Raw genomic sequence first — 17,624 nt, 5'->3', positions numbered from 1 at the left:
CAGCTGCCTTAGCTTCCAACTTCTTCAGCCATGTGCTGGGCACAGCAGATGAAAATAGGTCAGCAAAAGCAAACAGCGAGCAGAGGCCGGAGGATCCAACCAGCACAGAGCAGCTGAGAGGAGCCACCTCACTTCCAGCTGAGCAGCATCCTGCTGCCATTCTGATCCCCTAAATGCCAGCTGTCCCTCCTGTCCCATCCACCCCTGGCAGCACACAAAGCAGACCCAGAGGCAGCAGGGTTTGCTCTGCTGGGGGAAGTTGCAATGGGAGAAAACTCCTGAGTGGTGTTCTGCAGGCAGAGCTGTGCATCAGACCACATCCCACTGCTGCACACATCAGGGGCTTCACAAGCCCCAGTTCTGCAGATGATTTCCTTGCAGGCAGAAGGACAGGGAGCTGAATTCTCTCCTCACAGGCTTCACAAACACCACACTGCAGGCTGAGGTAAGCCTGGCTCTCCCCCAGGCACTGTGGTGGGCAGGGACACACACCTTGCACAGCATCACACACACGTGCCCTGCCCTGAATCATGGCTGGGGCAGAGCAGGCTGCTGGCTACACCTTCAAGTGTGGCCACACAGGGATGACTTCATTCTGCAAAATAGTGGGAAAATCAGTGGGATTTACAGCAGTAAATGTTTGCAGCTGTTTGCAGTTGGGATCAGGCACAAAAGGAGGCTGGCCTGAGTTGGCTTAGACTTAGCAAGAGACTGGTACATGCCAGGCTGGGCATAGCAGTGGCCACAGCCAGGAGTCACACACCCCAAGTGTGTTAAGAAGTGTGTGTGGGGTGTGTGTGACCCATCTCTGGCACAGGGAAGGACCAGCACCACAGTTCTGCTTGGTTTCATGCCTACCTCAGGCTCCTCAGAGTATTTTCCAGGATGCTTTTTCTGCTGAGAGAGCCAGTGGCACTGTCAGCACAGAAACCCTGGGCTCTCACAAGCCTCTGCTTGCAGGGGAGCAGGGCTCAGGGCAGCCTAACACAGCAGATACTTTTGTGCTAAGCAGATGCTCTAAAGCAAGCAGAGAAGAGCATCAAACACCCGTGTGCCAAACGCTCCATCACCAGCTGGGCCCTCTCTGAGGGGGATTGCTGTTCCTGTCCCCCCTGGGCACTGGGGAGCTCCCCTATCCCTTGGCACAGGCTGTTCCCCACCACCACCTCTGCCTGCCCTTGACAGGAGCCTTTACACCTCCTGTCACTCAGCCAGCAAATGCCTCTGTCACCGCCCTGTGACATCAGCCACAGCCACAGCGCTCTGGAATGGCCCCACGCTTCTGCTGTAAATACCTGCAGCAAGTTTCATCAGCCCCTCCTGCTTTGCTTGCTGCTGCTGCCTCAGATTTTGGGAGCCCTGGCACACTGCCCTTCCCCAGGCAGGCCCCTGCGGGCAGCAGAGGAGGGCTGGGCACTGAGCCCTGTCTTTAGACCTGTTTGGCTCTGCAGGGCCAGGCAGCTGCCACTGTCCTTCCCACCATTGCCACAGGGAGCAGAGGGATGTGCATGGCTGCTCCCTCAGCTCTGCTCAAGGAAAGACTGTGGGACAGTGGCAGGAGCTGCACCAAGGATTGGCCTCTCACTGGCAGCAGGGAAAGAGACAGGGAAGCCCCCACACCAGGGACTCCGGCCATGGCCCCCGGCTGCTCTTGCTTGTCTGTCCAGCCAGCAGTGACCTTCTGTACCCCTGGCAGCAGGGGCTGGAGCCTGCTGTCACCTCCTCCTGCCAGGCCCTGAGGGACAGAATATCGCTTTCCAAGCTGGCAGGAGGCTCCCTGGCAGAGGCACAATCCCGGGCTGGCTGTCCCTGCAGGCAGCGGGATGGGGGAGCTGGGCCAGAGCCAGGGCAGGGCCCCGGGCTGGCCGCCCTGGCCAGGAGCCAGCAGGGAGGTGGTGGCAGCTCCCTCCCAGGAGGGCTGGCTTCCTGTGCCAGCAGCAGATGCCACCCCACAGCCCATCTGCCAGTGCCAGCCCCACAGCCTGGCCACAGCCACTGGGAAAACTTCAGACTGGGGCAGCTCAGCTGCAGCCAGTGCCAAGACAACCCCCGAGGCACAGGCACAGGCTGGGCAGGGCTGGAGGTGAGAGCAAAGCCAGCCACTGGAACTGGCTGGGGTGGCATTTGCCTCTCTAAGGGAAACACACCATTGCTCTGGGAACTCAGCCAGGCCAGTGATTTTCCCATCTCATTTACAACCAGACCAGGTCAGTTTTTAAGCTGTAAAGAGACTCTGTGCTCAGTGGTGCCACTACAGAGATGAAGCTGCTACTAAATGAAATCATGGTGAGTCTCCAGTGCAAGCATCTCCCAGCTCAGGAATACCAACGCTTCTGTAGTTTACACATGAATTTTACTGGAGAAAGGCAAAGGTGAAGCTTCTGGAAATGCCAGAAAATGTCATCACTGTGACAGTGGTGAGACACTGGCAGAGGTTGCTCAGAGAAGCTGTGGCTGCCCCATCTGTGGAAGTGTTCACGGCCAGGTTGGACGTGGCTCTGAGCAACCTGGTCTGGTTCAAAAGGTGTCCCTGTCCATGGCAGAGGGGTTGGAATTATCTGATCTTTAAGATCCCTTCCAACCCAAACCCTTCTGTGATTCTGTGATAAGATCCAGCAGGCAAATCAGCTCCATGCAGGAGTGCTGGGCTCCCATTCCACTATCCCTGCCCAAGGAACCAACCTTCAGTGGTGAACAAGGAACAGCTTACACTGCCAGGCTCTCACAGCAGCTGCCCAGGTCACTTCACTGCTCATTGTTCAAACAGCTGGAGATGACCAGGTGTGACATTCTCCATGTTGCCATGCACTCAAGGCCAGTATTCCTTCTTCCAGAGTAATATGCACCTAGGAATTACCACATACACTCTCCAAGAAATCCATCTTTTTAAGCAACTTCATTCAAACCACATTAGTGCTCTGCACTCCTGGAAATCAGCCTGGAGAATTTCAGCTTGGGCATTCCAGGCAGATATAGCAGCACTGTGCAGCAGAAGGGTTTGGTTCAAACAAGTTGCTTGATGCCACACAGGAGGCAGGGGTAAAAAAAAAAAAAAAAAAAAAAGAGAAAGGGAGAAAGAACTCAATTTTGCAGGGAAGCCTTTAATAGCTTCAACTAAACCAGTCAGCTCTTCCATCCTAATCATGCACTTCATTTATTTTTCAGCTCGTTAGAAAGTTAGGCAGTGGCCTCAGACACTCACCTCGACGGCAGCACTTCAATCCAGACTCAGGGTACTTGGCAATGAATGAGGCAAGTGGTTCTCAGAAGAGGGCAGAGCAAGGACACAACTACACACAGAAGAGGTGGGACATGCAATTTTATCCTGCCCAGCCAACTTTTAAGTATCACTCTGCTTTCTGGAAACAGAATAAACCCAATTCATATTCAAATGTGGCAGGTACTTTTAGTGTAATTTGTGTGAAATCTGATACCAACATTCTCCATGTTCCTTGAATTTGCTTTGCATTAATATAATATCAATAACAATAATGGTAATAATAATTATAATCCATCCTGAGACATCCATCAGGCTGCCCAGGTCATTAACAGGAGCTGTCTCTGTTACAAGTCACTGCAGAACACTCACCTTGAGTGAAGGGACTGAGAAAAAGCACAGCTCAGCTGTGGACACCCAGGCCTGGTGTGAGCCAAGACAAGAGCAGGATTAGGTGTTACCTTTCCAGGCAGTTCCCAGACATTAGCTGACAGCCAAGGAACAGCAGAAGGCCCCACTGGGCACAGGCTGTTCTGGCCACCACCAGCCCCTCTCCCTGCCCAGCCAAAGCCCACTCATGCCAGCCCCTAAGCCTGCACACCAGGAGGAGATGAACAACCCTTTACACATACAGGATAGGAGGCATTTCCTCTACACCAGGAATTTAAGTCCAAGCCTCCTGAACTTCTTTTCTTTATCTCAACTCACATAAAATTTTGCCCACAACCACCAAAGTCTCCAGCAATGACACCCTCTTCCCCCCAGCTCTTGTGCTTTGCACCCTTGTCCCCTCGTGCCCACAGAGTGCAGAAAGACCCAGACCAGACAATAATCAATTTGGTTCTTTTATTAGCAGAAGTTAAGAATACAGCAAGTAATAAGATCCCATCTTATATGGAACCATCACCAGAGTCCCCAGCCATCAAAACCCCAGAATGTGCTTCATTGCTTCCAACAGTAAGCAATTGTTAAAAAGAAATATACTGAACAAGGCCACTATTTAATGGGGAAGGAAAGAAGCTGTAGGTCCTAACTATTCTATGGCAATAACCTGCACACAGAGCAAGCAAGCCTCTGACTGCTGAGAGTAAGGCATTCAGGTGCCAACCTGGGAAGAGTTCTCAGCAAAAGCTACAGAAAAGTGCACAGCTAGGTTGTTTTTATTGGAACACACAAATTTCTTGAACAGAGAGACTGGGTTAAGAATAGCAGGTGGAGTACTGTGTTTCTGTAATAGTTCTGTGCTGTGTAGGACCAGGTTACAATCACCCTTGGAGGAGTGAACGTGGGATGATCCAGGATGGAGGCTGCTGCTTCTGCTGGTACTGTTCAGAGGTATCCCAAAGCACCTTCCAGCCAGCTCTGATTCTGATATGTACCACGCTTGGCTCAGACACCAGCACACTTCCTCCAGGCACCTCCCCAGCCTGTCTGGGCTGCCAGTGCTATTAGCCCTTACATCCAAGGTAATAGTGCCCTTTCCTTCATTTAAATACCACAGACCTGGGATAAACCACTTCCAGCCCTACAGGCATCCAGTGTTGGGATCCTACTGAGAACACATCCCTCTACACTTGCAGGCTGCTGCAGCACCTCCTTCTGCAGCTGGCCTTGCTCTCAGAGGCTTTACTGCACTCCAGGGGTGAAGCCTTAATGCCCACTCAGCTTTAGGAGGGCATCCTGCTTCTACCTGACTCCAACAGACAAAGCAACTCCCCAGAACACACTGTGACATCCAGGGGATGGGAAGATCTTTAAAATCCATCTCTTTCCCTTGAAGAATGAAAACTGAAACTTGAGGGAATCTAAAAAAAACTCCAAAACTAACAACAACAACAACAAAAACCACCCCACACAACAACCAAACACCCTTTACCTTCCTTCCCTGTGAAATACTGCACGGTATGAGCTGTTTAACTCATCTGTGAGAGAGGTAATTGCTCTGAATTTCCAGCTAAAGCCTCCAAGCAATACCTGTGCCATAACAAACAAAATGTTCAAGTTTCACCTTAAGACTCCAAAGATTCTCCTTCAGTCTGGCTTCTGACTGGGCTCCAAAGCTCAAGCTACATCAATTACACAGGAGAAGGGTATTTGCCTCCCCTTATATAGGAGGTGTGTCTGCACCACAGCAATCCAGCTGAACTCTCAGGTTTAGGCTTAAGAAATACCAGCAGTCCACTGCTAAAAGCACAGATGGAAAGCAGACCTAAGGACCAAAAAAAAAAACTATTAAAAAAAAATAGGGATCTTTTCCTCCTTAAAAGAAAAACCTGCAAACTGCCTTGGCATATGGAGCCTGACACACAGGATGGTGATGTGCCTGAGGTCTGCAGTGCCTGTTAACTCCAAGTCCTGGAGCACACAGCTTCCTCTTTCCAGTCCATCTTAACCCCACCTCTGTTTCCCCTCACATGCTCAACGATCTTCTGACAAGCCCATGACCACCATCCCTCAGAGCAAACGAAGCAGGCTTGCAAATGGCAGCCATCCTCTCCCTGGGGCCTCTGGCTTAGGCAGGCACTGATGGAGTTGGGCTGTTTGCCATTCCACATGCAGCTATCCCACCGTGCTCCAGTTCCTGCAATGAGACCCAAACCAACCAAGTGTAGGATCCATGATCCCAAACCTCCCACTGCACACAGGCTGGGAATGCAGATGCACCTTTCCAGGCACTGGAGCAAATCCATGTGCTCACACTGTGACCTGGATTGACACCATGATTAATCCAGCCCTCACAACCCTCCTGTACACATCCTGAAGCTACTCCAGGTGCTGGCCAGGACCCCACATTGCCCAGGGCATGCTGGCCACCAGGAAAATCGACAGGGCCAGGGTGCTTCACTCCTGGGAATTTTACCTGGTCCTCCTGCAATCGTTTATTTTGTGCAAAATTGAAACAGTGTGTGGTACTTGCATGTTGCATTCTTTACAAAAACCCTTTTCCCCCCACCCATTGTTTAAAACATTTATATAAATTTTATTTAAACAGAAAGTTAGAAATCTTATTTACATTTTGTTTTTCTCCCAAAAGAGCATCTAAAATCAACGCCCGAACCCTCCGAGAGGATATAAATTTAACCTTGACTTTTTTTTTTTCTTTTTTTAAAAAAAAGGAAACTGCTAAGCTATCCCTCCCCAATTCTACAAATAAATATGGCATTGAACAGAAGCCGATTTGGAAAGGGTCCTCTGTAGCTCAATCTGTAGATCCCAAGAATAAATTATGTTTTCAGAATTTCCTGGTCTTCAAATTGATTTATTCCATTGCTTGAGGTATAGAATTTATCTTGGTTAGTCAGAATCCCCATGAAGCTCCACGCCTCATCAGCTGAAACTTGGATTCTTCTTAGGTATTCCTTTTGCTAAGCCCGGATGCTCCGCCGCGCCGGCGGCTCTCTTTTGGTTCTGCTCTGGGGCTGAAGCTGCTCCTACTGCATCCCCTCCTCCTCTGTGCAGCCCCCTCCGACCGTGAAGCGGAACTCCTGCAGGTTGGAGACCCCGTGGAAGTGCACGAAGGCGCCAGCCACGACAAACACGTGGAACAGCTGGTGGGAGTGGAACTGCAGAAGGAAACAGCTGGGTTCAGCCGCGGCTCCACCCTGCCCCCCGCACCACATCCAGCTGCAGCGCACAGCAACAGCGAGCAGCGCCTCTGCCACGAGCTGCACAGCTCTCCAGGCTGTGCGTTAAACCCACCCCTCTGCTATCTTCAGCAAAATCATCGAATTCTCTGCACACACACGTCCCCCCCCTTCACTTCAGAGTCATCTGAACCAGCTGGTCAAACAAAGAAAGTGCTGAAGAGCTGCTCTAAGTCATGTTTGCAAAGGGACAAGGAGAATTTCAGAACCTTAGGCAAAGGGCTTAAGCAGGACACTTTCAAAATTAGCTCCTTCACAAGACACGCTGGTGGTTTATGGACAAAAATGGCCCTTTCATACAGATAACGGGGACCAACTGCTCTGCTCACAGGTGTAAGTTTTACCAAGTGGATTCTGCATGCTGGTATTTTATTTCTCTACCACAGAGGAACAGAACAGAAAAACATGATATTGTATTAACACCTAGAAACAACTGGATGTTGTGAATGAATGCCCAGGATGTCACTGACTGGAGTAGAGCAGAATGAAAACTCTGAGGGAGCTACATGACAAAGCATGCCCTTGTCTGAGGGAAGCCACACCAACATGGATAATGCTCCTGAAATACTCCTACAAATGTGTATTTGCAGGCTTCATGGGAAGCTTGGAAGAGTTGCTGGCACACCAGTGCTTTTGGAGCTTAGCTCATTATAGTAACAAACCAACCAAGCAAACTGGTGCTGTGCACGAGCTGCTCAAACACCCCAGTTCTCACTTCTGTTCTTCTTTAGGGGTCTCAAACTATCCTGAGTGCAAGTACAGCGGCCCTCCAAAGGGCCACTTCCCCTCATCTCTACTCTTGCTCCACCCAGCTTCTCTCCTTACATTTTCCTCAGGTATTTCTCCTCCAGTTTCCATGATTCTTCCCCTCATACCAAGTTTCCCCCCACCCACTTGCTAACCCCACTATTCCTTCTTCTGGGCCAGAGATCCCCCCCAAATCCTACCATCTCTGTCCAGCATTTCCCTGGCTATACAAGATGAGGAGCCAGACATGGGAAGATCCCAGAGAACACACTGAACATCAATGAAATGACCACGTACTGCTCTGCACAGAAGCAAGGTAAAGACGTGTCTTGGCAGGATGCTCAGCACACACACACACACAAATGTTTGCAGCTCCTTGCCCATCTGTTAAAGCTATCCAGGAATGTACTGAGGTGAATCTGCACGCCAGCAGTTACCTCAGACCAGCCAGGCTGTGACAACTTGGGAAGAGAGGCACCAGCTCAGCCAGGCTCAGAGAGCCCAGAGTCATTTGGCCCCTGAAGACCTACAGCTTCTGGTGCAGTAAGAAAACATTGACACAACATCCTTGAGGCTCAAGGGGAACCAGCTGTCAAACTGGTCTCCTCATCAGTCACTCACCCAGATGTCACACTTGCCAGGGAAGAATCTCTCCGGGATGCGGGCAGCATAGAGTGCAGCACCAGTGATGTACAGGCATGCCATGAGTGCCAGCCAGCCTATCTGCCCCATTGTGGCTGCTTTCAGGAGCCCCTCAGAGATGACAAAGTGCAGAGTGGGAATTACCCCACTAAGACCCAGACCTAGAAATACTCCTGGGAGGTAAAGAAAATGTGGGAGAGTCAGGTTTGAAGGCAGAGGGAGACAATGAAAATACAAAAGCTATGGAAGGAAAACTCAGCATTTGCCAAAGCAGCAGAGGGGTGACAGCTCTGGAAGCTGCAGGTCCCCAGAAGAGATTTATTGGAAAGGAAGCTAAAGAATGCACAACTTCCTTCGTATACCAGAAGCTACTCAGTTATATGTCCCAGCAGATAGCTGGAATATTTCATTTACTGACTGTGCCTGCCAGCTCCAATGCAGGTGAGGCCAGTTCCTGCTCTTGGCCTGTAGAGGGAACTGAGACCACACAGACCGAGCCTCACTTCACCACAACGCTCAAGAGCAAGACAAGGAGACACAACAAAGAGACTGTTTATCATATGCTGCACAAGTACTCCTACCAAACAGAAAAGCAGCATCTGTGCTCTTCTGATCAGCCATATAAGAGAACACTGATTATTTGTTTAGATTTTAGCAGCAAGGACAGAAAACTTGTAAAAACAGTGGGCATGGGGGGAATATTCATGTCCTGTATAGAGATTTTAAGTTTGGAAAGCTGAATGCTCTGAAGGTACCCAAACCTGTCCAGGAAATCTAGATTTACTGTAGACAGCATGTGCAGGTTAAGAAACAAGAAATATTACTATTCAACCCAGCTGTGTGCACATTCCATAGCTGCCCCCTAAAGCTCTCTTTCTTCCTACCTTAAAATGTGAAACCAAATCTCGTTTTGCTCTTTTGATGATGCGAAGAGAAAACCAGTCTTTACCTTAACTCTGTGTTTTATCCAGGCAAATCATTCACATTAATTCAATCATTCAATGATTTGTTAGAGTCTGAGTCTAGTGTTAAAAAAAAAAGCACAAGTACACATACACACACCAAGCAGTCAGTCCTTTTTTGAGAACAAAGTTGCTAGATGCAGCTAGAAATCCTTTGCACCACCTTTCCTACTGCATGTGTTACTGTCCATTTCAGGAATGCACCTCCAGGACTTGCACCAGCCCTTATCTGTGCACCCAGCTGGGTACAATAAATGCTGAAAGAAAACCCACCAAGTTCCCAGTTCAAGAATATTAGGTCTATAAAATTAAACTCTCTTAAGTCTTCCCAAGGTGGCTTTTCCAAGTGGCAAGCAGGAAGCAGGAAAGGCAGTCAAGAAGCAGAACAGTTAATTTCAGGTCTTACCTGCCCTTACACCCCGGTATTCAGGGGTGGCAAACATGTCCCATTGTGAGACAATTATGGCTGCAATGCCCAGGACACAAATCACAATCAAGTAGATGAAGCAAGGCTGAGGGTTGCAATAGAAGGAGTAGTACAGCCATGGTACAAAGCTGCCCATTATGAGGAGTGCAATGCCAGAATAATCCAGCCTAGAAGAGAACAAAAATCAATGTCATAAGAAGTGTGAACCTTTGGAAATCCTCACACCTACACACTCTTCTTTAGTAGAGCAACTGTCTACTTCTCAGTGCAACTAAATTACTCTCACTGTTGCAGCTAAGGTCCTGACAGCAACTCTCCCACCTGCAGCAATGGATTACCTTGACAGACAGCCAGGAAGGCCATTTTTGAGACAGACATCAGCAATACCTTCAGCAGCCTTTAGACCAAAGCTTTGTGAGGAAAACTCACATTTTAGTTTCAGATGAGGAAAAAAGCACTGCAAGAGCCATCTAAAGACAGGGCACACAGTATCTTCTGAGAACACAGCCAAGGCAGACACTTCAGTATCTGACAAGTAAGAGTTAGTTGGGCATCAGCTTCAGTGACCACAGTGGAATAACGCTGCAATCAACCACACTGGTTTTTTGTGCACCCATGTAAAAAAAAAGGAAATCCACAGCCACTGCTTTTTACCACACCCTGACAAAAAACCCCTGCAAAAGCCGAAGGAGTTAATTTTTCAGTAGGGGACTTTAACTGCTGAGCTACTTTAGAGGTGGTCTTGCAGATTACAGAATCCTGCTTGAGTAGTTTTAGGAAATATCAGATATTCAGCAGCCAGCCAAAAAAAAGAACATGCAGTAAAACCAAAAGACCAAGACATCTTGATACACACTGTGGAACTGTCTTACATAAGTTTCAGGTTCAAAGTCAGCACAGCTGAAATGACAAGAAGTAACGGTTGCACTAAAAATTCAAAGTCCTGCAACTAAGCTCAAGGCATATTACTTACAGCAGCAAGATGCAAGCACATGCCTGCCAAACAGCAGAAAATGATGGAGTTTTAAGACTCAAATGACAGCACAAAAACTCATGTTGAAACAAACTATAATTAGAAGAAGCTGCATTAAATCTCTGCTCAACTCTGTTCCAAAGTACATGCAGTCATGAAATGAACAACTCCCACACTGGGGCTCCAGGCACAAATCCCAGCCCTGTTTTCCCACCTGTTTCCTATTTGGCCTGCCCTGTTCTCTAGGCACTTACTTGGAGAAGAGCCGGGAAACACCTTCTGAGTGGCAATAAACTGTGTGGAAGAGCCATGAGAAGGAGAGGCAGAGGATGGCTCCCAAGAAGAACAACCCAACGACCACTTTCTCCTGCACAGGTGCTACGAAGGACATGTTTGGCCGGAACATGTAGAAGATTCCCAGACAAAGGAAGAACACACATCCTGAAAAACAGCAAGGCAGAGAGGTGTCAAGCTCATGCATACTGAAAGCTCTTCTTTCTACAAGCATCACCACTTCCCTTCAAGGCTCTCATAAGGTGAAAACATTCAGAGAAGCTGCAACTTAAGTGTGTTCCTGTGGCAAGAAATGCAATCCCAATTAACACCTACACACTTGGGAAAAGAAGGATCTAACAGTAATTTATTTGTTAGGAAATGTTTAATGCATTTGTTTGTATAGTATGCCATAATTAAGCAAGTCCAATCCAATCCTGATGGGACGAAATTAGGAGAGGGATACCAAGCTGCTAATTTACAGGTTACCAGTGGAATGATAATGCTGACAACCCCACAGACCTTTCTATCTTGCTCTCTTTTCTTTGAGAACAACAAAACCATTGGATGAGATTCAGGATTAGATTAAAGCAAACTGAGAGTACCTAGGAGATGAGTCCAGATGTTGCCAGTCTCTGTGTGTATTCTGAAGATGCTCTTGAAGCAAGCCCGGAAGGAAGGCATGGGTGGTCTGTGGCCATGCAGCAGGTAGTCATTGTCCTTCAGCCAGTCAGGCAGAACGTCGTGGGGAATGACTCTCCATCGGCCCTCCCACACCTAGGGGTTACAAGAGTTCAGTGACATGCAGGGACTGGAGCTCCTTCAGTGCATGGAATAGTCAGAAATTAGTACAAGTGCTGGAGTTAACCTGTGAGTACAGTGAACAGAGGAGAGCTGATGGAACATCTCTGGGGAAAAGGTTCTACACTTGAAATATCATGCTAAAGTCTCTGTTCCCAGTTCAAAACTGCACCATTATGAACTGCACCATCAGAGAAAGAAATACTTCAGCATTCCACTGGACAGGGAGGCTGTTGGGTGTTTTTACTGCTGATGAAGAGAAAACATTTAATTCACTTCCACATTCTGTTATTTTACAGGCCACCTTCTCCATTTAACTGAAGAAGCCTACACCTAGTTCTCTCCAATAAATAAATAAGCCTGTTCCTCCACCACAAGCCAACCTGACTGTGTATCTGCTAGCAAAAGAAGCTACCCATGAGCACTAATAGGGGCCAGAAAATGTGAAATGTGAGAGGCCAGCAAGAAAATGTGAAAGGCCAGCAAGAAGAGTCCAACCCCCTTATTCAGATTGGGAAAAAAATACTCCCAAGCTCACAAACAGTGACAGAGCAGTTAAGGCAACAGACTCATGACTCTCAGTTCCATGGGATTTCTTCTTTAAAGGGAGAGAGGGGGTTTGTGCACAGAGCTATTCTTGCAGCTGGCTCCAGAGGAAATAAGTGTGCACAGATGTTCCCAGCACTGCTGCAGTAACACAAGACACATGGAGGCTTCAGAGGGGCAGCACCGCCAAGGACGGGGGGAGCAGGGAGCTGCTTTATGTACCGGGGCTGTTTCTGCAGGCTTCCGTGGGCTTGCTGGCTGGCTAGAGTTACAGGAGCAAGGCTGAAGGTTCCTGAAACACTAAGTTTAACAAGCTACATTCTTATTTCGGTTTCAACAATAAGAGCTCCGAGTTTTTAAATCAATTCTCCACACTCGTGCATGGAAACAAAACAAAGCCATTCAGAATAACCAGCCCAGTTAAAGACTGGGTACTTAAATACATTCAACAAGGAAATAACTGGTTTAGTTCATGAACAAAAAATGTGAATTGAGGTAGAAACAGAAGGAGGGAATTCATTTTACACAATCCACCCTACGAAATATTTTAAAAGAGGAAAAGATGCATAGTAAAAAAAATATCAACAAAAGCAAAAAATCAAAATGATCCATACACCAAAGACCACCAAGTCACTAGGGTCCCTCTGTAAAAATATCCAAAATAGCTCATAAAACCAGCAGGAACCAGTGTATAAAGGGGCAGCATTCCTTTCAGCAAGAAAGGAGGGCCAGAGACTGACACAGCCCAGTGGCTCTAAAAAGTAGCAAAAATTGAGCCAAGGTCAACAATGACAAAATGTACAATGGATTTACTTACATACGGTTTCAATACAGCATTGTTTTCAAGTCAGGCACAAAGCTTATTCTACAAGAGATGCAAATGGTGCTGGAAAAGCAAAATATTTGCAAATCTGAAGAAATCAGGTCAAATGACCTTGTAAGTCAAAGTGCCTTGAACCAGAAGGCTTTTGTTCTGCTTTGCACTCACAGGTGTTTCTCAAGGGACACACCTGAGTTGCATGATCAGCTTTGGAGTCTCAGATGTAAATCCCTGTTGTTCCAAGCTCTAAAATTTAATCCTGTATGACAGACAGATGCTGAGGAAGCACAGTATTGGCACTTAGAACATGAGATATCCATTTGGGGACAGTGAGAACCTCCTCTCCCTCACATTAGCAGTGCAGCTTCTCCAAGTACAGTCTGCTGCCCACTGGAGCTTCCCAGAAAAGGGAATTACTTCAGCAGTTTCCATGTGCCCTTACCTTACACACGAATTCTTCCATTCTCTCCATAGCATGGTGGGCTTGTAGAAGAGGTGACATTCCCATAAAACCTTCATCTTCTTGAGGTGGCTCATCATTGTGTTTATTATCTTCAGAACACTGAAAAAAAAACAACAGAGAAAACACTTTGTAGAAAGATAAACAGAGGAAGGTGATTCTGTTTTCCATACAAAGCTATGATTTGAGGTCTTGGCAAATAAAGAAGTCTCTCCTTGTACGGCACTGAGAAAAGAATTCAGAAGAACAAGCAAAAAAAAAAAAAAAAGATTACATTCTTAGGTATCTGAGAACAACTCACATGTCTAATCCATTCTGCATATGTTTCCAGCAGGTTTGGAAGCCAGCAGTGCTCCTCTAAGTCACGCTTCATTAAATCCCAGATATGGAGTCTGAGGCTTGCAGCCTTCCCACCTCTGGGGAAGGATTACTCCCTATTTTATGTTTCAATGTCACTGTGCCAGTGTTAATGCCTCTATAATGTATCTGGCATTTCAGGGTAATAAAAGGTAAGTCAAGGAGAGGAATCCATTTACCTTGTTAGAAATGTTTCACCTCAATTTGCACTCCAGATCTGAAAATCTATTCTGTTTAACTGACAATTCTGTTCAGTTTGTAATCCAGTACTGGAATTTACTCATTCATTTGATTTTTCAAGGTATTTCAGAAACTACTATGAAACTTCTGCCAGTTAGACAAAGGCAAGTTATCAAAGAAAAGCAGTAACAGGGATCAGAGTTTTAAGCCAAGTTCAAATAAAGAGAAACATTCATATCCTCAGGGTGTACCAAGAGAATTATGAAAAGGAAAACCAAAATAATCCGCTGAGCTGGGATATCAGGCTGGTGCACATCATTAATAACTGTACAGGAACAGTGTGGTAGTTTTCTGCTCTATCATGATTTATCACATCATCTGCATATTTTGATACACTCCAGCTTCCCATGGAGAAGAAAAGCAGGGGGCCATGGAAGTTCTACATTCCTGTTTGCTTCCTACAATGCTCGTGGCCCATCAAAGACTCCATTCAACATTTCAACTTCCAATGTAAACAAAGTGGAGGAAGCTAGGAAGGAGAGAAGGAGCTTTTTGCACCCTCAAGACTTAATGCAGAAAGCTGGCACACACCCCATGGCCAGGCCAAGAAAGCTGCACAGCACAGAGGGAGACTGGCCTCCTAGAGCACCTTTCCCCCTCCTATTCCCATACCACAGTTAACAACTTTAAAATCAAGATGATGTATCAATAATACCATCCAAAGTGACTGAGAATACAGTATATAACCTCACTTACTTTATTTACCAATTATTATCAGTAATGTTCAGATTAATGCCCTGAACTTTCAAGCCAGGAATGGGAGCTGGCTGTGCATTTGTCCCACATTACAGCTCTCTCCTTGGTGTCAAGCCTTATTAACTATTTCTGTCAAGTTAACTCAGTAAGCTGCTTAAAATTCTCATTTTTGAATAAATAAAAGGAGACTTCTTCCAGCCTACTGTGAGCTATGCAGAGCCTTCAATATTTTTGGGGGTTTTGACAGAGAAATGACATGTTCACACCTGTTTTGTGCCCAAGCCCTGCAATACCTAAGCCTTGCAGTTGTCACTGAAGCTTCATCTTTCAAAGAGGCCCCATCCCAGTTCTTGACCCAATTTTGCTTACCCAGAACGCACTTTCTGGTATGTAACACACACTACACATCCTTCAAGTTTTATGTATGACCTCACTAGGAAAACTTGATTGCCTAAACAAATAACTCATGTACCTTGCACTGTCTACTCACCTTCATTCATCATTCCAGGGAACAATTCCTCTGAACAATATCTTGTATTTTACAGCAGTGATTGGTATATTGACCAGCTCTAAGCAGATTCTCCAGCAGAAAAAGAATATTAAATACACTCACTCTGCCTAGGTTAGCCCATTAGTCCTATTCAGAAAGGCACCGGGCAACAGAAAGATGCAAATAGCTTTAATATCCTTCTAAAATAGGCACAATTCCTGCTAGGCACAGGAATAAAAAGCAAATTTGGTTTCATTGTGACTCAACAACATTCACTGACATTGCTGCCCCACACTGTCAATTTTACTGGCTTTTTCTACTAATGGAGCTCTCTAGGATTCTTGGTTTTCAATATCATAAATAATTAACTCAAGGTCATAGAAACACAGAATGAGTTGGGTTAGAAGGCAGCTGTAAAGATCAACTAGTCTAAGTGCCCTGCCATGGAGGTCTGGGGGAAATGCTCATGGATAGTCTGCACAATTTAGAAACCAAAGAAACCTTTGGTTTCCAAGAGCATGCCTTATGGAAAAGCAAGGCTGGCATTTAAGTTCCAGTGCATCTGAAAGAAGCAGCACGGCTGTGCCTTTTAGCTGCTCTAGAATTCCCTCCCCCAGCAGCACACAATAACCAGCTCAAATGGGGTGGACAAGTTAGTAACCCTCAATTTACACAACTGGGTGGACTGAAGGGAAAAAGGTCCCTTACAGAATCAAAGCCTGTATTCATTGCAGTCTGCCCAGTGACTCAAAGCCAAAAAATGTTCATTTCCCCCTCTGCACATACTCCCATTTCTAGAATAATGGGAAGGCTTAAAATTTGAACAGACTGTAAAGCTTGAAGAGCACAGCTATTTCTGAGCTAGTCCAAAATCTTTGCATTTTGGCCATGTGCCTACAAGCAAATCATTACTGAGCTTCTTTTGGTGATAAAAGGAATTCATATCATATACACAGCCCAGATTACTGCCAAAAAATGGAATTGATTTTACTATCTCCTTCCTGCCATTAAAACTTCAAAATTAGCATCCAAGGGGAAAAAACCTAAATCTCAGCTTCTCAGTCCTTTTCTTGCTAAGGAGGCAAAAGGAGGCCTGTTCTGGAACACCCATCCTCCCTTGACTCCCTCCTGTAGTGTCTCATTGGGAAATAAGTAAACTGTGCTTGGTGAAAGTCAGAAATCTGCAGTGGAGGGCAACACCAAAACCAGTTTTCATTTGGATATCTGAAGGAGTCTATTGACCTTCAGTTCTCAAGTCAATGACTGAAAGGAAAGAATACCACTCTTCTGCTCAGGAGGCATATTGCAATATTTCTACTGTGACAACTTCCATCACATCTCAGGACTCATTATTTTCTTATCTTCAGCTGACTGTATCAGAAATTCATGAGTAATTCTAGACCATAACAACATAAGCAAGCACATTCTTTTAGGACACATTTTCAACTTTTCTAAGTCCTGCCCACAGAATCACATTTTGAAATTAGAAACATATTGGGTAAATAGTATCACTTGCCTAAAACTGTGCAGAAATGAGAGGCCAGAAGAAAACTCTGATCATCCACTTTTAATGAGCTATGGTATATCCTGAATTAAGTGCTTCAAGAATAACTTTTGCCTTTGTAGTTTCTAGGCCATAGGCCAAAGGGATTTTCACTCAGCTCAATCTTCAGATGTTCTTTTACATCATCTAATTTACTCAACCTTTCTTAAAGCATCTCAGATTTGACTAGACAATTCTGTGAAGTCTTCAGAGCATTTTAGAGTATCTTTAAATAAACCCCCTGGTTTGTAAGAAGCAAACTTGTTACAATCAGCAGCTGTCACTCTTCTGCTGAACACATGCAGCCATGCCTACAATCAGTCTTTCACATTAATCAAAAATCATGGCTTCTGGATACGAACACTCTAAAAGGTCTGGACACTTAACTCTATGGAAATGTCAAGCAATGGTTCCAATTTTCATCCTACTTCCTTTGCAAATTCACAAAGTGTTAAAGCTACTAAAAACCAGTACAGGTATCTATGAGATGGAAATTATCCAACAGATGTAAAAACACAATCTGAGTTGAGTAACGGTACCAGAGAATAAAATAAATCTGAAGGACAAGTGAAAATATCCAGAGGAACCAGCTTTACTGGTTTATCAATATTCACTTTACTTTGTTAAGTGTTACAGATTCTTTTGTGATAACAGTGACAGACAAGAATGTAAATGTAAAGGTAGAAATCAGACTTAATTATATCACTTTGTACAGAGAACCAGGCAACACACTTCCAGGAACAGATCATCACCTAAACAAGAATTCCAGAGCATATTTTGGTAGAG

The 17,624-nt window shown here is 45.9% G+C and overlaps 1 protein-coding gene across 2 annotated transcripts in view; it reads right to left on the bottom strand.

Moving 5' to 3' along the window:
• Nucleotides 1–4,049: 4,049 nt before the first annotated feature.
• Nucleotides 4,050–17,624, bottom strand: part of ADIPOR2 (adiponectin receptor 2) — a 44,249-nt gene continuing 30,674 nt past the window's right edge. For both annotated transcript variants that reach the window (XM_041484354.1, XM_041484355.1), the window contains exons 3-8: nt 13,495–13,614; nt 11,491–11,662; nt 10,867–11,053; nt 9,619–9,806; nt 8,230–8,423; nt 4,050–6,780 (exon numbers count right to left, since the gene is read on the bottom strand). In XM_041484354.1, coding sequence (XP_041340288.1) covers nt 6,649–6,780; nt 8,230–8,423; nt 9,619–9,806; nt 10,867–11,053; nt 11,491–11,662; nt 13,495–13,614 — 993 coding nt within the window. In that variant the 3' untranslated portion in view covers nt 4,050–6,648. The remainder of the gene's footprint in view (nt 6,781–8,229; nt 8,424–9,618; nt 9,807–10,866; nt 11,054–11,490; nt 11,663–13,494; nt 13,615–17,624) is intronic.

Source organism: Pyrgilauda ruficollis, unplaced genomic scaffold (genome assembly GCF_017590135.1).
Source record: "Pyrgilauda ruficollis isolate IOZ18807 unplaced genomic scaffold, ASM1759013v1 scaffold66, whole genome shotgun sequence".
Taxonomy (NCBI): Eukaryota; Metazoa; Chordata; class Aves; order Passeriformes; family Passeridae; genus Pyrgilauda; species Pyrgilauda ruficollis.
The sequence above is the reverse complement of the archived record's forward strand: the minus strand, read 5'-3'. Positions and strand labels throughout refer to the sequence as shown.